Here is a 25939-nt window from a genome sequence, read left to right on the forward strand (position 1 = left end):
GCGGTGTGTCCAAGTTGTTTGTTGTGGGTATGCAGGGATGTCTTTGGTACGGCAGGTTTCCCTGAGGCTGTCCGAGATGCTGCTTAGTCTTGGGTCTTCAGTTCCGTGCGGCACAATGATTGATCTCCATGGTCACTACCCAAGCAAGATGGCTTGAGAAATTACTGAATTACGATTTATGTATGTGGGGGTTTTGGGGTGGTTTTTATGGTCTCTTTTTGGGAGATGCACACAAATATTTTCAAATCATTACAAACAGAGAAATAAGGAGGAGGATTGGAAAGAGGAAGCAAAAAGCAGAGTCTTTGGTAGATCCGAATCCAAATGAGGTTTGAATGATGTTTGCCAGGACTCAAGATACAAGTATCAAGATCTTGCTAACTCCTTTTGTGTAATATTAGCCCTAATGTTCAAAATCCCTCCAGCCTTTCCCCCCATGAGCAAAAAGTCCTGTTGGAAGAATAGGTATTTACATGGATTTTACTGATGTATGGACAGACTAAAGGAAGTTAGAGGCTTTTTGGTTTTGGGACCTACTTTCTTTCCAAAACTAGAGGGAGAGTTCAAGCTGGAAAATGAAATATGAATTATTCCTGTACAGAAAAATGCAAAAGATCTTGGAAAATACAGTATTAATGTACATCCTCTTTCAACACGCCATCCAACCGCTTTGCCAACAGTTGTTTCTGTTGCTGTTGTAGCTCTCGAGCAGCTGCTCACCGAACTTGAAGATTTTCTGAGAATACTGGACAAGGAGAACTTGAGCAGCACTGCCATTGTGAAGAAGAGCTTCCTCTCTGACCTTCTGCGAGTCTACACCAAGTCCAGTGGTACGGGCAAGGAAAACCAAGGACGGGGCGGTGGGCTCTCATGGGGATTGCTATGGGGTCTTGAAGCAACCTTTTTTGGTTTTTTTTTGGAGGCTGGTGGGAAGGGGAGACATGAAAATTAGAAGGAGAAAATGAAATGGAGATGATTTTTGCAGTGACCTCTAATTGTTTACCTAAAATTACTATAGTTATGTGTCCAGCTTTACAAGCAAAGGATTCCCAAGATTCCTGATCCTTTCTGTTTTCCTTATTAAACCTTAAGTTTATTTAATCCACTTTGTAAGATACACAGGATGTACTGTTTGGCCAAGTTAATGTTTAAGTAGAAATTTTAACTTATGGAATTTCCTGACTATAAAGCATTTAATTTTTCTGCTTTTTATTATTGCTTGGGGTTTTTTCTGCATGTTACCTCAACCAAAGTGCTCTCCCCAGATGTACTCAGGAGAGACACTTTTTACATCTGTCTCCGTGGAAAAACTTCGCAATGTGAAAGCAGCCAGTGAGTAAAGATTTCACTTTTCCATTTGCTTGCAGGTGGCGATGAGGAATATATTTATATGAACAAAGTGACCATCCATAAACAGCAGGGTGACCAGGAGAAACAAGACAAAAGTAAGGAGCTGAAGATTAATGGTTGTATTGTTTCTAATGGGGTGATGAAGGCACGTGTGGTTAGAGCCTTGCTTTACTGGTGGAGGCCCCTCTGGCAGCTGTGAGGGCTGAGGCAGTTCATGGTGTGGAAGGACTGCCATTTTCATAACATTCCCTTAGAAATAGTGGTCCTTGCCAACACTGTGAGGTTATTCCTGGAAGTAGCACTTTGGAGGGCGTCATTTTGGGATAAAAACGTTGCCTTCTAAGGCTTGAAGCTCCAATGCCTGAAATATTTAAGGAAGCCCTCATGTTTCCTTTGGCCACAAAACAAGTCACTTCACCTCATCGAGACCTTGAAAGCATGTGTCGTCTGTAGCATATTGCTCTGCACTAGCCCAGAGGGTCTGCATCGTCCCAGCCTTGCGAGACGAGCTCCTGGGCGCAGCCTGCACCCTCACCATCTGCATGGGCCGAGCACCTTCATCTCCTGGGGGATACGAGAGTTCTGCGGTGTACAAGCCAAGAAGTTAAACCTAGATAAAATATTCATTTCCAATTTAGATTTCCCAGGTTTTGAATTTGTAACATGGCAAAGAACGTAATTATCTAAAATGTTCTTGCTCTTTGAAGTTCTTCATGAAAGCTGCTTTTGATAATTGCCTAGAGTGAGATTATTAGTGACACACATCTCTTTAATGCACGCCTAGTCGGAGGCTGACCTTGCCCCAAAGTTTCCAATCCAAATAGATGAGACAAGGATGCATCAGTGCAGCCTGCTGTTGACGTGCTGGTCCTGCAATAGTTGGGATAGCTCCACCTCCAGATGGTTTTATTGTTTTGTGGTGGGGCAGGTTGTTTGTTTTGTTTTGTTAAACTACCTGCAGCTGAATTTGTGAACTTCAAATACCCCTGAAGACAGGATGTCCTCCCAGATTACACATGCAACCCCAAAGTGATCTCCAGATGGGGCCTTCTGGGTGATGCTGTAATGCCCAATAACAGGATTGCACATTGCTGTAATGCTTTATAACAGGAGCTCCCGGTAGCTCCCAGCAGCTGAGCAGCAACAGAAACATCTCTTTGTGTAAGTTCTCATCTGGGTGGATAAAACAAGACTTGCACTGATCCACCATGTTGAAACATGGGGACAAATTTCAGACAATTTATTTTTAGAGTTGGTTCTTTTATTTCAGACTTTCAGCTACCAAGGCCATGAGCCTACCCGCTCAGTCACTCCCTGTGGGACCTGGCACTTCTCTCTTTCTCCGTTTTCAATGACCTCCCTATTCCAAGTAAAACTTCTGAGTTATTTGGAAATGCTGAAGTCAGTGAGACACGTGTATGGGATCTTAGCCATGGCTACAGCTGGATGTACCGTCCTGATCCTGCCTCAGTAACTGGATAGAGAGGTCTGTGCCTGTCTGGTCAGCAGTGGGACCTGCAGGTTCAGGTTTAGCAGATGGATGGTGCTGGGCGATGTGATACAGATCTCTCAGTGATTATGCAGCTCCCTTTACCCCTCTTATCTACTGCTACTCTGTGCGCTCTGTTTCACAGAAAGGCTTTGATGGGATGTGGCTGAGGCCAACGGGACCTCTCATGCCCTGCAGGGTTTCTTCACCACCATAGCTGTGCTCAGGTGTGTTCTAGCAGCACAGGGTGAAATGCTTTCCAAAGTGATAATACATCAACTCCAAAAGTCCCCCCTCCACACTTTCAGATCTGCTATTTCTGCAAAGAACATATTTCATTGCTCACTGCATCTACTTCCAATTTCATCAGTAAGGATTTAAGCTGAACACTGCTTTTGAGATGCCTTTTTATGGCACAGGAATTGAGTTTGCTGCAGTGAGTGATGAAGGCACCATCATTTACTTGATCTCATTTAGCTGAGAAATACAGTGAGTCTCTACCCTGCAAGTCCATGGGGCTCTTCAGTGAGCCACACGCCATCTCCTTCTGGAAGTCGGCACAGAGGGATCGAGGTGCAGAAGTCTGGGAGGTGGGGCTGATGTGCAGTGTAGGGCTCCTGGTTGTGCACGCTGCGGTCCTCTTAGCCCAAATACCAGGAGACATTCACTTTTACAAAGAACAGAGAGCACAGATAAGTAACAGTTAGTACAAATGCGAATTTTAGCAGGCTTTTGGCTGTTTTTTCTCCTTCCTTCCCACTTCTAAATTCTCTCCAAATTCCAGGTTTGAGAGACATCTTTGTCAGAAGACACCTGCAAAGTGTTAATGCTTGCCTAGGAAAAAATACTGCTTCCCTCCCACCCCAATAAGGAAAGAGTCTGAGATTTGTGGTGCTGATGTGTATAGTAGAAGGAAGGGGTATGTACAGCACATGCTGTGCGGAATCACCATACCGAAAGCACGCATTAGGTGCTTGTCCCCATATGCTGGGCACAGCAATAGCTGCCCTCTGCAACCTCAGAACAGAAAACCCTGTAACATCTCCCAGGGGTCTTGTCAGGATGAAGGTTAAAGGAGTGGTTCTTCCTGCACAGAGCCTGAAAATCAAAGCTCCATCACATCCTGCTCTGCTCCTCATATGGAGTACATGGGCATGTGTCCGTGGAGGTGGGCAGGTTTCCAGCAGGGTGAAGACCGAAGCTGTGGTCTCCATCCCGTGCTCCAAGGTTGGTGCGAGGAGGAGGAGGAACTGCTGGTACAGAAATCAAACAGCATTTTCCTGGCACGGTGAGGTTCAGTGGGATGATTACTAGGTTTTCTGGAGAGTTGAGAACAGATGGCCACCACTTGTGAAGGTTTGGCAGTGGTTTTTGCTGCTGCAATGATTTCTCTTCTGGGGAAATGAGCATGGGAGGTCCTGCCTGTCGCAGGAGGATATGAGTTGGCCTGTCTGTTTCTCCCTGCTAAAGAGGCCCCCAGAAAGTTCCCTGTGTGGACAGCTGTGTGTGGAGATAATCCCCTCTTGGGGAGTTGCCCAGTGGGACTTCAGGAAATCTCAACCTTGTTTCTGGTGTTTCCAAAAGTAGCAGTGGCCTCAGCAGCTGCTGATGGTGGAAGGTGTCTGCCCTGAGAGTGCCATTTCCTTGGTCCTTTTCAGAAAAGGCCAACCTCCATCCGCAGCCTGTTAGATATGACTCTGGCAGTATAATTGTGGGGTATTTTGGTAGGTGGATCTCCCCATGATCAGTCTGTGTCATAGGCTCACCTGCTTTACTCTATTTGAACCTTGCAAGACATCCAGCAGCCCTCCTTTGCAGGGTGCAAACGGTTGCTCAGAGTTGGTGTCTATTGATCCATGGATCTCCATGTCCTCCTGACTTACAGAAGTTAGCCAGTGCTGATGACCAGGAGACCTGCGTCACAGGGAGCAATTTTTCACAAGAGATGTGTTTTGGGCTCTTGAACCAGCCAGCCAGGAGCTGGCTGCAGCCCATCAGGGCAGAGCTGTCATCGTGGCTTCCAAGCCCCAGACGCGAACAAAGTAATGTGGTTTCCAGCTTCTATTTTTAAAGCCCAGAAATATGCAGCAAAGTTCCTGCCCACATCTTCTGAGTGCAGTGCTAACTGCTGCTGGGCACTGCACGATGCCTTGGTGGTTTTTGTGTGCGCCCAAGGAATGTGGCTGGAGCATCAGCAGGTGACTAAGGGAGCTGGAGCATCAAGTCACTGCAGGTTTTGGACCCAATTCCCTTGCTTAATTTACTGGACTTGCAATATCTGGATACCTTAGCCTAATTTCCCCTGAAATATTTGGCAAGAGACTCTGTAAAAGGGGTCTTCCCCTCTGACAGTATAATGCCTTCAAAGTCCTTCATTTTTCAGCCATTTGTGCCTTGCTCCCACTTGTTCCTGAGCACTGCTGTACTCTGCTGTCTCGGAGGTCGTGGGATTTGGGCACTTGTTTGAGGCCACCCAGGAGTTCGGGGGTGGGGGGAGGGGGAAGAGGGACTGAACTCAAGTTTTTCTGAGCCTTCGATGTGCCCTCCAGCTACTGAATCACTCTACATTCAGCTGCTTGGAAAATCTGACTTTCCAGAAGCAGACACAGATCGCCTGGAGCGCTTCTGCTGCCATATGCCCTTTCACATGTTTGGCCTGGGCTGCTCCAAGAGCAACTCTTCCTTCAATAGCAATTAAATTACTGTTCTTGGCTGGCTTTGATAACTGTTGTGCAGCCCAGCTAGGCAGCAACCTTTGCAGTTTGCTCTGGGAGCAGGGTATCAGCTCCTGTTTTCTGGAAAGGCAGCAGAGGTGGGGACAGTCACTGATCTGTCTGCTCGCAGCAGCAGGGATCGGAGCTAGCAAGGACTGAAGTGCTATGGATTTCCAGATACTGTGTTGTATCTGCCCATGCTGCTTCTCAAGACCCTTTAAACTTTCAGCGGTGGGTCCGGGCTTCACAGTTTTCCCTCCAGAAGGAAAAACATGCCCTAAAACCAGAGGCCAGCTGTTTTGCTGGGTCTTCTAGTGCCACGTTCCTGGGTATGGCCTGAAATGACATAGTGGCCCCGCAGCGCTGCCTGTAATTGTCACTTTGCTTCCTACCGAAATAGCACCTCGCTGTTCCTGCCCAGCCCTGGGTAGCGAGTGCTCTGCTGGGAAATGCCGCATGTCATTGATCTAACTGTGTTTCTGGCTTGCAGCACTGGATCGGAGAAACTCCTTGACCAATGGAGACTCAGGACTGCACTCATCCCCTCCTCAAAAGAGCCTGCCGGACCTCCCCCCTCCAAAGGTATGTTTTGTAAATCCTTTGCTTTTCACTGCCTAGCCCTCAGCCCGGGGATCTGAACCCCTTGAGGCTTCACTTTTGCTAGTTCTGTGCAGCATGGCTGAATGGAGGGACCTCTGCCCATGTATGTTAGTGAGGCAAATAGTTCTGGTGAGCTCTTTTTTTTTTTTTCCCTAAAAAAAAAATAAATTCAACTAGGGGCTCCCCAGTGTATGGGTTTCCAGCTGTATGTTTTGTCTTTATGAATGCTGCAAGTCAGTGTGCAGCTGGCACAGGCACTGCAGGTGGCTGGTGGCCCAGGCAGGGTGGCCATTCTCTGGGGCCATTCAGAAGCCCCTGTGGTTCCCAAATCTTGTGCATAGATGGAGCAGGCAGCTGTGAGAGTCTTGGGCTTCCCATGTGTGTACAGGAGCAGGAGCTGTGTTCCCTGGGCAGTGCCAGGATCTCCCTCGCTGGCAGAGCCTTGCTCAGTTTGGCCATTAGCAGAGAAGGTCAGGTTTTCTTCTAGTTGAAGCACCTGGTGTTGTCTGTGCACTGGGTGACCGAGTGGGTTGTACAGCCCACAACTTTGTGAGGAAGAGTTACTGGCACTGTAGATTTTTCTGTAGGACAGCTTTAAATCTAGCCAAGGTCCGGTTCGACGCCATCAGCTTTCAGTGGGATTTTGTCTCTGTGCCAGCAAGCCAGCCCGGCTGTCCTCGAGAGACACGGGTCATCCTCGAGACCCCGGATGTCTCTGTTCAGTAGTTGATGCAACGTGGGAATCACTGTAGCTGGGATTTCAGGACGTGAAAGGAAAGAAGGGCAGGGAGTGTGCATGGGGAGGAAGGGGGAGGCTTGGAGGAGGACGGGGTGGTGCATCCATGAGCCATAGAGGAGGATCTGCTCCTTTCCCAGGAAGGAGGACATGGGGTGAGGCCCCAGGATGTCTGCCCAGGGGACTGTGTGGCTCAACTGGAGACAGCCGGAGGTGCTGGGAAAATGAAGGGGATAGGATGGGATGCAGCTGACAGACCCCCGGATGCAGAGCAGTTGCCTGCTGGGAACTGCTCCAGCCCTGGGAGGGCTCTGCCCGTGCAGCTGCCCAGGGATACAACGCTGGAGCTGGAGTCACCTGGGAGCAGTGACCAAAGCAGAAATTGCTGTTTGGCTTTGGGTTTCTAAAAGCCAGAGGGGGTGGTGGCTGTGGCAGGGAGGTGGGCAGGAGGACAACAGTGCAGTGGAATGGAGGCACGACCAGGGGAAGCAGCAGCCAGCTGTCCCCAAGGCATCTCTGCTTGTGCATGGTGCAGTCCAGCTTTCTGATAGGGCAATCAGAAACTTAAATGAGGAAATTAGGAAAAAAAAAAAAAAAAGTGTCTTGGATTTTAGCTGAGAAGGGTACTTAAGCCATCCCTCTTCTCCCTGGCCTGTGCTGGGAACTACCTTCTCCCACCTGCTTACCACTGGAGCTAACCTCCCTTGGATAAAGTAGTCTTCCTCCTTGGATAAAGTACCTCCTCACTGTGACTGTCTGAGTGTCAGTGAGCTGTTGGCAGCAAAGATATCTGAGCATACTTCCAGAAGTAGGGATGGAGAGGGCTTTAATGTGGTCCCAGTTAGTGTGTGGAAACAGCTGCTGTGGGGAAATGAATCTTCCCTGTCCATGTTTTCTGCTCCTGGCATGGGCAGGAGCCATGGCCACCTGGATGATGGAGAAGGGAGCACAACTCCTTACATAGAAACAGGGAGGTTAGGAGAGGACTTCAGAATATATCTGTCATAGCTCTGGAGTTTTCTGTGGTTTGGTAACATTAAGGCACCCTGTGGTGTTGCTCTGTACTTGCCTTTTGAGGCACAGGAGGAATTTTGTGATAAAGCTCTGCACAGCAGGTTGTCCCTGGTATTCACTGACCCCAACAGTGAGTAGGCAACCCAACAGGGGTGGCCCACGTGGATCTCACTAATTGCTTTGGATTTGTCCCAAAGCAACCTTTAAACAAGGAGTCCTACAGGCTGTGGCTCAGACATCGGTGACCTTTCTTCTGCAGTAGCCCTGACAGCTCTGCCGCTTTCCGCAGCCATCTACTGAGAACGTCACGCAGGGCAGATGAAGATGCTCAAGATGAGTTTTATTTGCATGTTCCGTTGTGCCGTAATGCAACAGGCAAATGTTCTGCAAGGGCCAGCCCGGGTTAAATAACACAGTATATACTCTTTGACTTAAGCTGGAGACAAAACAGCTCCATGCCTTTAGGGGGAGAAGAAAAAATAGTTTCTGGGGCAGCTGAGGTGCAGTCCCACCTAGTCCCTGTTGGTTTCCATTGTCTGTAGGAAACAAAACAGAGCAAACCCTTTCTCCCCCCTCCTCTCCTTCTCTGACACTTGTGGGATGGTGTCAAATAAACCCACAGCACTTCCTTGTGTAGACAATTTGCTTATGGCTGTAGCACAATGTGATCTGGCTACACGAAGGAGGCCACCCCAGATGGTAATTGCAGACACGTTCCCTGGCGAGGGAAAGGATTAAGTAAAGCTTTGGAGTGTCTGGGTTTGTTTTTGTTTCTTTTATTTAACACATTAGAACAAGTTCCTAAACCTTTAAGTGTTTGGAGGCAAGTGTTTTCCAGCAGTGTGTCCTACGTGGCTCTGGAAAGCAAGCTGACAGCATCTGGCAGACCCATGTAGGAAGGAGTTTCCATCCAAGACACTTGAGAAGTTTGCGAGGCTGGCAAAGCCACAGGCAGCTTGCCCATGTGGGAGCAGAGACGTGTGATTTTTGGCCGGCGTGGTCAGGGTACCTAGCTCCCACAGGCTCAGTGACATCCCCCTTCATGGGCAGTTGCTGACCAAAAAATCTGTTCCTTAAAATCTTCCTTTCTGCTTCTGGGCAGCAGTACTTGTTGGTGGAAATATCCAGGGCAGGATGGACAGCTTCGAACATGCATTTGATGATGCTGGCATGACCTGCAAAGGGACTGATCTTGCTCTGCAGTGTTGGTGCAGTGTTGGTGCCCAGCTGGCCCCTCTTCTCCAGGCCACCAGGAGCAATCGCATGGGCTGGCATGAAGGACTGTATGTGATCCATGACCTTCAACATTGCAGTCTCTGCAGAGAGGGACCTGCTTTTCTGCCTGTCCTACTGGCATGACTGGGGCTTTAGCCCTGCACGCCCTGAACATCCTAACCAGGGTTTGCACAGGCCTCGGTCAGAAGCCAGTTGAAGTGTTGTGAGCCAGAGCATACCCTTGTCAGATACCTGGGGGTGGTTTGACCTGGGTGAGGAGAGGGGATACCTCACTGGGGAACAAGGTGATGCTACTGCTGGGTCATGCTGGGAGATGGGATGACACATATTTTGGGAAGAGCAGTGCTCATCCTACTGTGACCTCTGGCTCTGCTGTCTCGTGTTCAACAGCTATGTGAATTACCTGAAAAGTAAAAAGTGTGTTTCTTAGCTTCCCCCTCCCCCCCCTTTTTTTTTTTCCTCGTGTGTTGGTATTTCTAAAGGATCAAGGCACTCTTTTTCCTGCCAGCCCTTGCTTGTGTTTAGGGCGGGGTTTGGCAGGCACCACAGGGTTTTTCCAGCACTTGGACTCTTTTCAAAGCCTTATTTTCCATCAGTGTTGTTTATCCATTTCCTTCATTTGCTCAGAGCACAATTAATGATTCCTGATACAGTTCCTAAAGCAGAGATTTCTAGCTGTGGGTTTGCTATCAGTCGGACACTTGGAGACACGACCAGTGACCGCTCAGGCTCAGATTTTCAGCATAAAGCCAGGATTGCACCAAATGTCTGCCCTTTTGGTTCCCTGTTAAGATAATCAATAGCACAGAGAAATCATCCGCAGTTACAATGAGCAGCTTTGGGGGGTTGGTGCAGCAGGTAGAAATCCCAGTTCATGGTAAGGCCAATGGGTTGCTTTTCAGGAAACCTATGAGTTGATCTTCCCAGGGCTTTCACTGATGTTAAAAAAAAGAACATTTATGACACAATTATACAATAATTTCAAGCAACTCCTTTATATTTGATCTAACTATATGCTGGAAACCTTCAGCAGTCTCTTTCTTCCATGTCATCTCAACCAGTTTACATGAAAATCCTGGTGTACGTATCTAAAAGATCTCATCCAGTAGGATGCACTTCAGTGCTAAAAAAGAAGGGTGCCTCATTGTTTTCAAGGTTCTGTTTTTGCCTTAAATCATACTGCTTTTATTTATTTATTCTGCAGATTCCTGAAACAAAACAACCTCCGGTCCCCAAGATCGAATCCCCAGAGGGATATTATGAAGAGGCTGAGCCATATGATGTCTCTGTAAATGGTATATCACAGCTAACTCTCGGGCAGTTTTCATGTGGGAGATGGAGGACTTGAGGCTTATGAGAACAAGTAAATGAAAGTGTGGACATCTCTTACAACTTGTGTGACAAATTTGTTTTCTGATGCTCGTCACACTTGATATTACAGATCGAATGCTAGTTGGAATGAAAAGGCTGCTGAATTACTCAAATTTTTAACTTTCCTTTAGAAATAAGTAGTACGCCTGGGTTAATATTTTACAATGATGTTCTATTATAAACCGTTGTGGATTGTCTTGATGGCTTTCTGGCAGATAGGCTGTAGTCAAACGCAGGTTTCTATTCAGGAGTAAGTGGTGAAGCTGTGGTGGCTTGCATTCATGTCCTAGTGCTCTAATTGTCCCTTTGGGCCTCAAACTCCATGACTCGGTTGGTCTGTTAGACATGATAACCATTTTTATAATTGGCTATTTATTCAGCTCTGTTTCTTGTGGCAGTTTAACCATCTGTAAACTTGATTAAAAAGCCACACTTCATGTGAGGAGACAGTGCGTGGGTTCCCTCTGCACGCACTCGCTCCCCACCTCCCAGCAGTGACCTCAGCAGTGCCACCGATACCTGTCACCTGCGGGCTCCCCACCTCTCAGCAATGTCCTCAGCAGTGCCACCGATACCTGTCACCTGTGGGCTCCCCACCCCTTCGGGATAAGGCTGCTGCATGCAGGCTGAGCTCCCAGATTCTCTTTTTAAGATGTATTCCTGCATCCTTTGTCTGGTGAACACCCTTCATGAGAGATTATCTTCCTCTGATCTGATAGCAGAGCTGATCTTGTCATCGCTTTATAATCCATTTAAGCCCAAATGAGACAGATTGTATCGCTGCGCTGCAGAAGCAGATCTCTGCTCATCAGCCTTGACTGCAGCAGAGCGGGGTGCAATGATGTATGTGGCGTGGGGCAGAGCTGAGCGAGGAGAGTCAAGGCAGGCAAAGAACTGAGAGTTAAGGGTAAAAGATTTGCATCTAAACCCTTGGCTGTTGAATCTGAGCTGCTTATGAGAGAAGCTGAGTCTTCTCCAGCCCCAGTATGCACCACCGGGCTTTGAAGCTCCCTGGCAGGGAAGCCCCAGGGGTGCCGCTGTTTGAAGTGGCCGGGGGGTGATGTATCCGAACAGCCCTCGCTCTGTGTGTGCACCTTGCGCTCCTGGATAGCTCATAGCTCGGTGTGGGTTGCTGTTCTCATGAAGGCTTAGGAGCTAGTGCTAAACAAAAAAAGGAGATGTGGAAAAATCTCTGTTTCCCTGAACTGTCCTGTTTTGGCTGTGACCACATTACAGCAGCGAACAGGAAGGTTGTGCCCAGCTCAAGTGGGGAAAAGGTGCAGGCTCATCATGGCCGGGGTGAAACGTACCATTTGGTGCAGAGGAGAGGTCCCCCCAGCTCTGCCATGTGTAGTTAGGTGCCAGCGTGGTTTTTCTGAAATGCTCTGGGTTGTTTGGCTGAGGTCAGGGCTGTGATGTTGCGGGGCGCAGGGGTGAAGCCCTCCAGCAGCCAGGGCAGCACAGGTCGCTGCAGCCTTATCCCCATGGGGGATTTCCAGTTGCCTGCACTGTAAGACAAATGGATGGGGTTTTTTTTTTCCCTGCTGCATATTGGGAAAGTGGATAATGTGCTAAGAGCCATGGCATGTAAAGACATACACCGGATTAACTGAAGTACGGTGACGGATCCATGTGCTGGGGAACCCAGGTTATGTTATCCAGGCAGCTCCATAAACTCACGTTGCATTCAGAGCCTTGGCTGGCAGGAGCGATAAGCACAAGCCCAGCTTAAACCTCTGCTTTTCCTTGGTAACCTGCTGCTCAAAGATGCAAATACACCCACCATCCACTGAAATCCAGGCTGGTCAGATGCCTAAGGAAATGAGAGATCAGAGACCTGCAAAAAGAGAGAAGGAAAAAAAAAAACCAACACATATGATGGGAGCACTGTCAAAATCAAGTAGTTCTGAGTGCCAATGGGACTGCTATGAATAGCTGTTTGACCAGCAGGCTCTTTTTATTTACCGAGCAGTATCACAGCTATAAGCAGAGATAGGAGCCTGTGAAGCAAGCAGAGATGGGACATGCAAGTCCAGGCAGTCCCTCGCCACCGAGGTGTGTGGTGCCTTTGCCTCCGATGCTGTTCAACCACCAGTCCGCTCTGCAGGCCCCAGCAGGTCCCTTCTACACAAACCATCTGGCGTGCTAAAATGCCGATGGCTTTTATGGTGGTTTGCATGAGAAGGAAGGCAGCATCGTGTCACCGAGAATCCCTGTGCTTCTTGGCAACCTCATGTTTGAGGTGGTGCCTTGGGGTTAGTGAGGAGGAGGAGAAGGGAGAGGTGTGGAGCAGCAGGTATATGGCAGGAGAAGGCTGCGGGGGCTTGGGAGAGGGTGAACTGTGGCATGCTGTGCGGAGGAGAAGGTTGGGCAGCGATGCTGGGAAGCTGCTGGTGTCCCAGTTTGCCTCAAGAGATCAGACTTCAAATCCCATGGCAAGTGAGCAAACCTGTAGGTCTTGGTCCTGCCCATTCTTTCAACAAGTACAAAACTGGGCTCCCCATCCCTTTTTCACCCCCGCACCTTATCAGATGGCAATAGTACTGTGTACCGGTCCTGCGTGGAGTGATGCTCATTGCTAGCAACTGCCTTGAGACCTTGGTGTCACTGCTGGACATGCATGGGTTTGCCCTGGCCAAAGATGCTAAAGCCAGATCCCCGTAGCCCCCTAAGCCCTCTGTGCTCATCCCTTCTCTCTCCCCAGGTGGGGGAAGGAAGGGGCCGGCGGTCCAGGGAGCTGCTGGTGGGGTCTCTGACAGAAGGCGCGAGCCTTGGAAGACACCCATGTGTTGCCAAACAAATGGGCGTAGTGAAATCAAACAAAAATAGGAACACCACTAAAATTAGTGAGTGCACTGCCAAAAAAGGACATCAAAGCAAGCCTCCAGATGGGCTGAGGAGATAGAGGATTTGTGCAGCCAGGGGTGGGACTGCGAGGCGCTGTAACAAACCATGGGTGAATTAATTAAAATGAAGCAGCCGTTGAGTCTGCTGGGTCTCGGGGTCTCTCTTTTATCAGCAGGATTCCCACCCCTCTGCTGGGGACACCTCTGCCTTTCATTTTATGGCTCCAGCAAATGCTGCTTCTTCCCTTTCCTCCTGGGCTGAAATGTGTTAAACCATTACCGTCCTCGTCTACGTTTGCATAATTGAAGGGTGCGATAAGAAACAGAGTGAAAACGCAAGGGGCAACGTGACTGCCAACTGAGCAATAATTATTCTGACTGAAACAGCTCATCTGCCCTGACTGATTTTAATTACGATGACAATGATTCTGTTTTAAAGGGAATTGCCTTGTTTGAGAGGACGGGTTGAAAATGTGGTCCCTGTTTGAAGCCTTACCGTACAGCATGCAGGGACAGGGCAGCCCCACCGGCCGAGGGGGGAGTGTGGGGCTGAGCCCGACTGATGCCCTCTTCTCTGCATTTGCTTATCTGTGGCTTTCTCTCTTTGTCTCCCTTTCTCTTTCCTTTTGACTGTGCAGGTCTTTTTGGTAGGCTTGCTGCGGCTGGACCCAGGCCAGGGTTGCAGGTTACTGAGGGCGTTATTTATGCCACAATAACAATGGGTATGGCATGCTTTCCAAACCTCAAGTGCCTTTTTTTTTTTTAAAAAAAAAAAAAAAAAACACACAAAAAAAAAAAAAAAAACACACACAACAAAAAAAAAACCACAAAACCCCGACAACTCAGTTTTAGCAAAGATGATCAGGTGCCTGCCCCTGGCATTGCCCATTACGTGCATGGAGGGTAACCACCTCTCCCCTCTCTCTGCCCATGCTGGGTATACGCAAGGTGGCATTTTTTTGTGCCTTTCCCCATGCTCAAGACGACAATGAAGAGAACTTCCCTAGCCTTTATTCCTCTGGTTCCGGTCACCGATGTGGAGCTGATAATGTGGTAACACTGGCTGTATTGACAAGTAGTCATTCAATGCACATTGAAGGTGCTCTGCTCAGGCAGAGGCAGCTCTGGTGTAGGAGATGGTTGGAGCTTCCTGCACTGTGGTATTGATTTAGCTCCCTGGGAGGTTGTGGGAAGAGAAACAGGAAAGCAGAGGTGGATTAGATAAAGACATCCAAGAACATGGCTGCCACTGATGTTGCGGCAATGAGAGGATAAAACTATGGTCTTAACTGAAACTGCCAGTAGGTGGAAATGGAGACCTTGTACTGACATGCCTGAGCTGTATGACTTGGGATTGAGTGAGCTGTAGTAGTGATGACAGTGTTGTCTCAAGTCACCCAAGCAGGGTTTGTCCTAGTTTGCCAACTACACAGCCTGGAAAACACCCTTCCATCATGAGGCCGTAGCAGTGTCACCAGGCCAGCAACGACTGCAGCTCTTCAAGTAGAGAAGAGCTCATCTCCTGAGGCACTTGTGGTTGATGCACAAAAAAGCAGCTGGGGCTCCCGCTGAGAGATAGAGGAAAGGTGTTATTCCCCAGGAGAAAGGTGGCAGCCTGAGACCTAATGCCTAGGTGAGGGGCACCGGAGACAATCAAAAAGGGGCCAGAGGGGCAGTTAGCAATAGCCCTGTGTTAATAAGGAGAGAGATTTAGAAGATGAGGTTCCTTTAGGCATCCTTGCTGCTGCTGCATAAGGAAGGGTCCCTAGCAGTGCAGAGGTTCAGCTTCTTGATATCTCTAGGGATGAGAAACCTCAATGCTTTTACTCCATCTGAATTTCTGCTCGGGGTGCCTGTGGACAAGGTCTGCACAGTGGTAACGCGTTGGGGGTTAATGCTTTCCTATGAAAGATGGACAGTCCAATACACTGAGGGCACGGAGCTGGTGAGCCGGTACTGTGCTGTCAGCACCATTCAGAGACTTTGAAAGGGAGTGTTTGCTTTTTAATAAGTTTGTTTAACTGGCACAGCTTTGATCACTTGTGGGATGTTACAGAGTGAGATTGCACTGGGGGTAAGGCTGTAGCTTTGTTGCTGCATCTCAGTTCCTTTTATTTTAAGAAAAATAAACCCAACTTAAGAAATGTTCTTCAGTGACGCTCCTAATGCTTTTTTTCTCTTTCTGACTGCTTTTCCTCTTTTTATTTTGCACCAATCTGTTAATATTGCTTTTATGTGGATATTAAGATTTGATGAGAATCAAAATTAGATTAAACTCTGGTGAGAGAAACTTAATTATATTCCTCCATGCTGTTTGGTAGGACAAGAATGCAAAACCCTACACAGATGCTGCCCAAATCTTACCATCTTGCTACGTGAGCTTACTTTGCAATTAAGAGCTGTACTGTAAACGCCAGCAGAGCATTGCAAATTCCCCTGTAGTCAGTGGGAACGTTTTCGTTGTTTCTGAGTCTGGTACCAACGACCAGCTGTTCTTATCTGCTGAAATTCTAATAACCTACGATACATTAGAGCTGGGTATTGAAAATCCCAACTCATCCTAATAAAGTATCAATCCATTTAAGAATGAACATGGAAAATGTGATTACTGTTATTTACAGCTGCCACTTATGACTAATTTTTGCTGCTGCAACAGTGTATTACTTCAAAGCCCCTTGCTGTCCCTTAGATGCTGAGTGGAGAGAGAGAGACCTGTTGGCCCAGAGAGGGAAAGTGGAATGCCATCTCAAATACAATGGATCATTGCTTGCTGCATGGCCTCGCAAATACCATTTTTACTTCTGACATTCAGAGGACAAGGGCTGATTGTAGCTTGCTGTTGCCTTAAAATTTGTGAGTGTTTGACTTGAAGTGGGAAGTAGAAAAATCATCTTTAGGGGGGAAAAAAAGCAGCAAACATCAGAAAACGTCTAAGGGAATGTTCCCGAATTTGTGGTCAACTGAGAAGTGTCTTTTGAGTGTTCACTGAGATTATTAGGCACAAAACATTGCAATGAGATTAATGTTGGGCTAGAAAGAAGAAAGGATCTATGAGGGTTATTTTCCTATTGATTATCCTCCTGTAGGAGAGCCTCAAAAGACACATCCCTAGGCTGGAAGCTTTTGCATGTGTGAGCATGGCTGAGGCAAGCAATAGGCTCAGAGTTGTCCTAGAAATGTTTTTAATGATCAGGCTTTGCTTTTGTTATAGAAGATGGTGAAGCCGTTAGTAGCTCCTATGAATCTTATGATGAAGAAGAAAGCAGCAAAGGCAAGTCAGCAACCCATCAGTGGCCATCCACGGAGGCCACCATTGAGCTGATGAAGGATGCCCGCATCTGTGCGTTTCTGTGGAGAAAGAAGTGGCTGGGACAGTGGGCAAAACAGCTGTGTGTTATCAAGGACACCAGGTTGCTGGTGGGTAGATCCTCCACTCTCTGCCTAAAACAACCTATTTTTGTGAGCTGGGGAGGGAAGTGACACCTCAGGCCATGTTAACTAGCTGGCAAAACCAAAGTACTTCTAGAAGCAATGCTTCAAAAACTGTCCCAGAGATCTGGGGATCTCATTCCATTTTCAGAAGGGACATGAGCATGCGGCTGCTGAGGGGGGCACAAGGGCACATTTGTGGCCAAAATCCCAAACTCCCAAAATGTCTAGAGATGCTTTCAGGGGGAACTTTTTGAGATGGTTAAGCAGAAAGGATGCTTATCCTGCTGTCTAACCACATGTTTGACTCTCTAGCATTATCTGTGAGAGGTATTTTGGACTATATATGTGTGTACATAGATGTAGGTGTATCTCCATTCATATAGAGATGTCCTGTGTGTAGTCTGTGTAGACATCACAGCCTTGTAGGACCTATAGGACTTTCTTGTGTTCAGCACGTTTAATGCGTGTGATTGCACTGAACCACTTCTAGGGTTGAGTTTGCACCAGCGAGCGAGAGGGAAGGCTCCTCCTCAGCCTCTTACCTGCCCTCCCGTCTTCCTTCCCCAGTGCTACAAGAGCTCCAAAGACCACAACCCTCAGCTTGACGTGAACTTGCTGGGTTGCACTGTCATTCACAAGGAAAAGCAAGTGAGGAAGAAAGAGCACAAGCTGAAGATCATCCCCACGAATGCTGACGTCATCGTGCTGGGGCTGCAGAGTAAAGACCAGGCAGAGCAGTGGCTCAGGGTCAGTGGTGCCTTCGTGCTTGCCCCGCTCATGCTCCCATCCTTCTACCCTGGTTTTTCTGGGAGACAATATCTTATCTCAGTCATGTCCTTGTGTGCTCTGGCTCCCTTCCTCACTGCAAGCCCATATACAAATACACCACTTCATTTTCATGTCCCGAGATAGCTTCTTCCTGCAGCTCCCTGCCACCTTCTGTGTGTGGGAGGCTGTGGAGCAACCTCCCAGCCCAGCTGCTGTGGCAGGAGGGATGTCTGGGGTGGGTGCCCAACACGAATTGGCTAAAAACAGGGGGAGATGTGACCCTTTCCCTGTGATAGCAGCAGAAGAAGGAGCCTTTGCAGAGCCCGGGGTGGCAGCAGGGCTGTGAGGCACCGGAGCTGCCTTTGCTGGCAGCCTTTCCCTGGCTGTCTTGGGTCCGGCGGTTTCTGCTGGCTGCCTGTTGCAATGCCAGGAAAGTCCCCAGGGTCACAGGGAGCGTAAACCGTGGGTCTCCCAGGCTGCTGTGGTTTTGCCTGTCCTGGATGGGGGAGAAGTGTTGATCCACTTACCACAGCACTCTCACAGGCTATGGCTTCCCCTTCTGCACAGGTAATCCAGGAGACCAGCGGTCTGCTGTGCGAAGGAGGCAGTGAAGGCAACCAGTATGTCCCCGATTCGCAGCGTCTCAGTTACCCAAAGGTACACTTTGTCTCTGCAGAGAGAACTAGCACTTAGCCTTTTCCACACACTGTTCCTTTAATAAATAATAGCTGTAGGTGCAGTAATTTTGTCTGAGCAAAGATCGATATGAGTGTAACCAGACCCCTGTTCTGCTGAAAAGGACCGTTACTGGAACAATCTTAATTTTCCTTTGCAATCTTAATTTTGTTGCCGCATCTTTCCCCCGAAACTGACTCAGCATTGGGCTCTTCTCCGTACATGGCAGCAGCCACTATCTCATCCAACGGGACAGTTGTGCTCACCAAGAGCTTTGGAAGGGACGTAAACTCCTGGATGCCAGGGCTTGGGCCAGTCTCTAGTCCAGGTTTAGGTGATGCTCCCCTGAGGGCAGCTTGTTCCAAAACAGTCGGAGAACAAAGAAACCTTCATAAGTCTCTGGTGGACACCCAAAATGGACCTCTTTGGGCACCTGGCCACTACCTCTGCCCATGCCACCAGCCAGGCTGCAGGGCAGAAGGCCAGTCAGTCACCTCGGGGGCGAGCCCAGTCAGGGCAGTTCATGTGCTGGATCTGCCCAAGCCAGACTCAGAAACAACGGGGAGGCCACAGCATGAGTGGGCAAGGTGGGGGATGTCTGTGTGAAGGCATCTGCTACGGAGAGGGTATGACTTCATAATTTAGGATGGGGGCAAAAGGGACTTGTGGCAGGTGCTGGCTGGAGGAATGGATCATGTGCATCTGTGGAGCTTGCGTCTGGTGCTTGTTGACAGGTGGAGGTATCTGAGAGGTACTCTGCAGCCTCCGAGAGCGGGAGCAGCACCGACGGCCACCCAGAGACAGCCGAGACAAAAGACGGTAAAACCTCACCCTGGGAATGACAGGGAAACTGGGCCATCGACCCTGCTCATGGCGAGGGTTTCTGTAGCTTCTCCTGCCACTGCCACCTCAAACACCTGATGCAGGGTGAAAGCTGTGTGTGATTTCACTGCCTGTGAATTTGATTTCAGTACTTTTTTTCCATAATGAAGTGACAGGTAGATGTTGGGATTTTGCAGCAGTTAGAGAGTTGCAATAGGGCTTGAGAAACCTGGGTGTGATACCTGCCCTACCACAGAGATCCTGCGTGACTCTGGCCAAGTCACTTTGGGACAGTTTGAGGGGACATAATGCAACCTAAGTGACTTTCCTCAGAGATGTCTGCAGAGAAACTTGGAGTATCTGTATGAAATGCTGAGCTGTCTCCAATGGGAGAGTTACACCTTCACACTAGGGCATCCGAGGCTGGGCTTTAAGCTGCATTCCCTATCTATAAGAAGGGGCAGGTAAGTACATTAAAAGAGGAGATGGTCTATTAGGATGATGGCGAGACCTATCTGTACATTGGAGAGAGAGAGAAAGAGAAATCCATGCTGAGGACTCACTTGAGTCACCCAACAGATGGACCTTGGCTGCTGAGTCCTTCTACACTAGGGTTTCATCATTTTGTTATGATAGTAGGAAGGGAAATCTGGACTAAAATCATCCAAATTAATTTCTTACTAGGATTACCTGATGATTACACAGCCATATTCACACACTAACTGATGTGCTCGATAGGAAAATGCTGAAAAGGCTCTTCAGGCATAAGCTTTCCCTCTGCCTACCTTGTGTCCCTCTTTAGAAAGGAAAAGACTTGAATGCAGTAAATATTTATGGGTAACAGTTTTTAATTCAATTCTTTGTAGTGTAGGAAAGTGAAGGGATGCTGGCACCTGCACAGCAAGACCTGTGCAAACAGCCTTCCCATAACTTCTGCAGAGACTAGCGTTTGGTCAGAGCTAACCCAAGTTTAAAGCAATATAGATTAAGTACCTTTGGCAAATCACTCTGAGGTTACTGGTGCCATCTTGCTCATCATCTACCTGGGCTTTGGACAATTACAGCCTCTCCCTGAGTTACAGGTTTGCCCTCTGCAAGGGATGTGTGTGCCACAGCACTGTTGGGTGCAGGACAGCAGTGCAGGCAGCTTTGGGGCAGGACGCCCGGCTAGGACAGCAGGCAGTGTGGACGGCTGTGAGTTGGGAAAGCCAAGCGTATGTCTTTTTTCTTGTAGTTAAGAAGAAGGGCACAACTGGCCTGAAACTGAGCAACCTGATGAACCTTGGAAGGAAAAAATCCAGCTCCCTGGATAGCCCAGAGAGATCCCTGGAGACTTCAAGTAAGTGGCAGCATGAGCCCCTCAGCTGGGACTTGTCTCCCGGCTGGATCTCGGTGTGCAGGGCAGGATAAGCACCAAGGCATCATTCTCCTCAAACGCACACATGCCAGGCTGTCCCGCTGGTGGAGGCAAAGAGGTCACAGTCTGCTTGGTCCGTGCCAGTAAATCCATGCAGATTATGGTGCCTCTTACACATTAAAGTGACTGTGGCTTACAAGGGCAGACAATAGCTTGCAGAGTGAGCCAAGAGGAAGGGCAGGTAATACCAGACATGCACACAGAGGGCATCTGTGCTGCCCTTCCTGGGCATCAGCCCAGGGTGTGGGAGTCAGCAGGGAGAGAGTTGTGTGGGTCAGCTGGTACTCAGCATCTGGGACCACCTTTGTCCAACCATCTGCAGCCAACTTGCTGCTCCAAACCTAACCTGAATTTCAAGGGTCTTGTTTTGAACAGATTTTTACCCTCTTCACCCTGTTCCATATGGACAGGACACCTTGGTTTTGTTCTTTTGCTCTTTGTCATTGCCTGTGGCTTTGTATTGTGTGGTGATCTGAGAACTTACCCATCAGACATCCCCATGCACACAAATGAGTTTGGATTCCCTCTTCTCGTGGGGTTGAAAATGTGCTTAAGTAACCTGTGCTTGCTTGCAGGTTATCTGAATGTGCTAGTGAACAGCCAGTGGAAGTCCCGTTGGTGTCAGATAAAAGACGGTCACCTCCATTTCTACCAGGACAAGAACCGAAGCAAACTGGCTCAGCAGCCCCTGAGTTTGGCAGGTTGTGAAATTATCCCGGAGCCAAGCCCTGATCATCTCTACTCCTTCCGCATCCTGCACAATGGGGAAGAACGGGTCATTCTGGAGGTAGGGTGCATATCTCCAAGAAAGTTCTGCTTTAAGTCATCAGCTTGGGTGTCTTAGTAGGCCTAAATGCCAGTGAGGTCCTCCAGAGGAACCCTCAGTCCAGCAAAACAGAACCTGAAGTGTGGGACTTCTGTGGTTCATCTGTCTGTGGTGACCTAGAAGGTGTCCCACCTACCTGGTAATCCAGGCTGTGTCTGATGCTGGTGCCTCCAGAGGACCATTCAGCCTTCATCTTAGGCACTCATCTTAGGATGGGATGAAGGGTCCTCTGGAGGTGCCCATCTCCTTCCACTGACTATAGGATAACTGGATGATCAAGTTATATGGGATGCATTTCAGATGCTTAATGTTAGATGAGAGGAATGCCACTTCAGGGATTTAAGTCTGTGGTTAGGAGGAACAGAGAACTTCATCTTCTGAAAAAAGACTGCCAAAGCCACGGGTCATGCATCCCAAGTAAACCGATCATAGATCTGCCCCTGAAAGTGCAAGTGAATTCATCTCCATCTGTTACTTTCCTTTGCCTGCATCCAGGACTGTTTATCTCTAATCTTAGTTCTCTCTGACGACAGCGTGATTATAGTAGGAGGTGGACAATGTGAGCAATTTCCTGTATTTTTCCAGTGGGTGGAATATTTATAGCTAAACAACTGACTTTGAGGGCCTGCCATGAAGTTTGAAGGTGTTTTTGTTTAGCTTCTGATTCAGGGTACGTCTGTGTCTAAGAAATTTTGCCTAATTACAGATATGAAGAAAAGGTGCTGGGAAAATTTGCATTTTCTGAATGGAAGAACCTGTATTTTGTTGGGATGTCAGATTCAATGTACAGGCTGGCTGGCTTCCCAGGAACTGAAGTGTCTGCTAAATAAAACAGATTGAAAGCTTAAAATACACTTTCCAGTTTGGGATTCGCTTGCCCTGAATTTTACTTTGTGCTTACTGCTCTGACTCCTCAAATTAAAGCAAAAGATGGCTGCTTCAGGTAGAAATCCCCCACTGCCAGGCAATGCATGTGGCTATTTATTAGAGCTGACTTCAAGGCACCATATTTAACTCTTCATTTTACAAAATGTCAGAAGCCCTGGAAGGGGTTTGGGCCCTGGCATAAGGAACTCGCAGGCTCCCTGGTGCCCTTGGGTCCCCTTGCACATCTGTGTTTGGCAATCCCATTGCTGCGCTCTGCTGGTGCAAAATAAAACCCGCACGCTTTCCTCGCCAAAGCTGGCTCCAGACTTCTCTTACTCTTCTAAGCAGCTGAGTTGATCACCATTGAAAGGAAAATGCTGAGTGACTAGAAATTTTAGGAAGGAGTTTAGCAAAGAGCTGCATTCCTGTATCTTCCAAATTTGCAAACCAGTCCATACACAGAGCAATACTTCTTTCTTCTTTTAATATAAATACCTAGCAGTTCATCTTAGCCTTTTTGCAAGCCCAAAGGGCTGCCAGCATACTTCCCTAGCGAAGGCTAAGTCAGCATTAGCCGTGGGAGTGCAGAGGAACTGCTGTTGCAACCTGTACTTTCTGTCTGATCACCTGGTAGGCGAAGTCCTCGGAGGAAATGGGCCACTGGCTGGGCCTCCTCTTGTCGGAGTCAGGTTCGAAAACAGACCCGGAGGAATTTACCTATGATTACGTGGATGCTGACAGGGTTTCCTGCATTGTGAGCGCTGCGAAGAACTCCTTCTTGTACGTCGGTGGTAACGGGTAGGGCTGCGTGGGGCTGGTAGAGGGGAAGCAAGTCAGAGCGGGGGTCTTTCTGCTGGTGGGAGGTTGGCTGCCATGGGAATAGGTGGTAAAGTCACAGCTGCATCTCAGTCACCTTCTTTGGCTGCTCAGGAGAGCACTTGTCGTTGTCCAACCATGATGCATCTAACCTGAGCTGCAGCTTGCCATGGGGTTAGGGCCATGTGCCCAGGGGGCTTTTGCAAAGGCAGGTTGATGGGGTGGGCTTTGCTGGGTGGGGGTGGGGGATGTGGGGCCACGGGCAGCAAGCCGCAGGGTTCACTGTGCACTGGGGCAAGGCGGGTGTGCTGCTGCGGTGCTGTGCCCGAGGGCTGGGTGAGAAAGGAAAGAGCCGAGGAGAAATGTGGCCCCACTCAGGTGGGTGCTGCTTAATGGGCAATGGGAGCAGCGATCACATCACTGCACAGCTCTACCTTCCCATCTCCTGTGTCCGGCTGCATGGCCCTGCCCAGACCCCAGGACTGCTATGCTCAGATGCCCCAAAGTGCAGCACAGCACGGCCATGCAGCGAGACCAATCCCTCCTGATGGGATGTCCTACTACCTGTTCACAGCTTAATGCAGAGAAAGTACTCCGAGCCCAACGCCTATATCGACAACCTGCCAAAGGGCAGGATGCAGCAGGAGGAGCTGTACGACGATGTGGACCTGCCAGACCTGCCTGCGGTAAGATGCCCAGTGCCGCAGGCAGCTGCCCTGCTGCAGCGAGCTTGGCTGAGACCATGGGCCAACATCTGGGTGGGGGAGTTTCCAGCAGTGAAGGGGGAGGTTTCATCAACAGCAGTGAAGGGGAATCCCAGCCCCTGGGGAAATCCACGCTTTTGCAACAGGGCAGAAGGGAGTAGCTGGAGAGGAGTGGCTAAGGATTGGGCGAGAGGTTTCCAGCAGGGTGCTGTAGGGGTCTTCAGGCAGCTGGGATAAAATCCCACAGCTTCAGTCAGCAAACAGCATGGATTATTTGGTGATAATGGGTTGTTTGGAGCCTGGCCAAATTCCTTCTGATGCCTGTGAGAGCAAGTCCTGTGTGTAAAGACAAGAAAGATGGGCCATGCTGAGGCTGGGACTGTTATCCTGAGAAAGACTAAGAATCTGGCAGGAGTTGCTAGATGTACAACAGTGTGAGATCCTCGCATGGGGCTGCTGCTACCATTGGAAAGACCTATTGTAGGAGAGCAGGAGGGGCCTTTCCTTCAGTACACCAAAAAGCCTTTATGGAATGACTTAGCAAATGAGGTTTTAGTTCTAAGGTTTATGGAAAACACTCCAGAGTGCCTGAGATGATGCTGCTCTGCAGTGAGATGTTTCCTGTACTTCTGGCTGCAGCAGATGGTCCCTCTTCAGGGGAACATTCTCCTTTTTTGCAGGAAGAAGTACCCAAGAGTGAGAGCAAACTGGAGGGAGACCAAGACAGAGTGTACCTGGATCTCACCCCAGTGAAGTCCTTCCTGCACTGTGCTGCCAAGAAGTCATGCCAGCCTTCACCTCTCAGCTCACCGCCTTTAGAAAGGGCTGCCAACAAGGCTGCAGTAGAGAGTGCAGCCGAGACAGCCCTCGTGGCTAAGGAAGCCGAGCCCTGTAGTAAGGTGACGGAGACCTCGGAGCAGGTACTGTCCTGAGCTGTGGTGCAGGGCCAGGCTTAATCAGTGAGCTGGTTCCCCCCACCACATCATCCCACTTCATTTCCCCCCACAGACACCCCCAGAGAAACTGGAGCCTGATGAGGCATCGCCACGGATGCCCGCCATCAAAATCCAGACACAGCAGCAGAACATCGCCTTCCCTCAGCTGGCCCCCGAGCTGCCAGTGGGCACAGTGACAGTGGGCAGTCCCCAGCCGGTGCCCGCACACCGGCCCAAGATGCCACTGCCGGGTGAGGGGGCTGCACAGGCGGCATGGGGATGCCTGCTGCGGCAGGGGCTGGGAGGGAGGAGGTGGTGCTGAGTTTTGTCCTATGGTTCATCTTCCTGCTGCTATATGGTAGCTTTACAGTGCCCAAGGGACTGATGAATCTCCTGGCTGGTGACTTTCCAGACCCTCATTTGTTTTTGTTTCCAAGCTCCTGGAAAGGTTTTCCCTCCTGCTTTTTGTTTTGTGGGGTTTTTTTTTGGTTTTGTTTTTTTTTACCCCCTGGCTGAGCTTCTTTTGGTGTGTTGTGTTTCCAGTGGCAGCAGTGGAAACCAAGCTGGGCAAGAACAGGACCGAGGTGGAGGTGAAGCGATTTACAGAAGAGAAGGAGCGGCTGGAGAAGGAGAAGGATGAAATTCGGGCTCAGCTCACCCAGCTGCGCAAGGAGAGGCGGGGGCTGAAGGAAAAAAATCGGGGGCAGCACAGGTAGAGCAGGGCAAGCTGTGATGTCTGGAAATAAGCCAAGGTGGGACCACAGGGAAGGACTGAGGCAATGAACTCGGCCCACCTGAGACCAGAAGGGACAGTGGGGAGACCTGGCCCTTTGAGCTGAATCACATAGCCCAAATTGCACTGGATCAAGAGCTTGCTCTGTCATAGTCCCTCTTGGGGTAAAACGTAAGGAAAAATGTACAGGACATGCCCTGGTCCCTGCTCCCCTGACAAGCTCCCCAAGTTCCTGGCTGGCACCAACTTACCCCTTCCTTCCACAGACAAGAACCTGGAGCAGAGACTGAAGGAGGTAGAGAAGAGGAAGAATGCAAAAGGAAGGAGAGCCAGAGGGTGGACCTGGAGCTGAGCCTGGTGGAGGTGAAGGAGAACCTGAAGAAGGCAGAGTCTGGCCCCGTGACACTGGGCACTGCGGTGGACACCACACACCTGGAAAACGCAGCCCCCCGGGTATGTGGGGGCACCCCTGGGATGCACAGTGGCTTTCTGACGGCTGGGCAGTTGCGCTGTCTCAGCCTGCTTAATAATACAATAATTAATGACAATATTATATTATCATAATATGTAATCTTATATAAATGTATA

General features: G+C 49.1%; 1 protein-coding gene across 1 annotated transcript; it reads left to right on the top strand.

The window, feature by feature from the left end:
• Positions 1–701: 701 nt before the first annotated feature.
• AFAP1L2 (actin filament associated protein 1-like 2) lies at positions 702–25804 on the top strand (the record flags this gene model as incomplete). The annotated part of the gene is given in 18 exon segments (XM_009706657.1): positions 702–830; positions 1368–1445; positions 6044–6135; positions 8600–8602; positions 10344–10434; positions 16568–16773; positions 17356–17535; positions 18124–18213; positions 18966–19050; positions 20288–20392; positions 21046–21257; positions 22798–22943; positions 23554–23665; positions 24364–24603; positions 24692–24869; positions 25162–25314; positions 25603–25649; positions 25652–25804. Coding segments are annotated over 18 exon segments (2300 nt in total), but the record flags the coding sequence as incomplete, so codon positions are not given.
• Positions 25805–25939: the final 135 nt, after the last annotated feature.

This window comes from Cariama cristata, unplaced genomic scaffold (genome assembly GCF_000690535.1).
Source record: "Cariama cristata isolate BGI_N322 unplaced genomic scaffold, ASM69053v1 scaffold20248, whole genome shotgun sequence".
Lineage (NCBI taxonomy): Eukaryota > Metazoa > Chordata > Aves > Cariamiformes > Cariamidae > Cariama > Cariama cristata.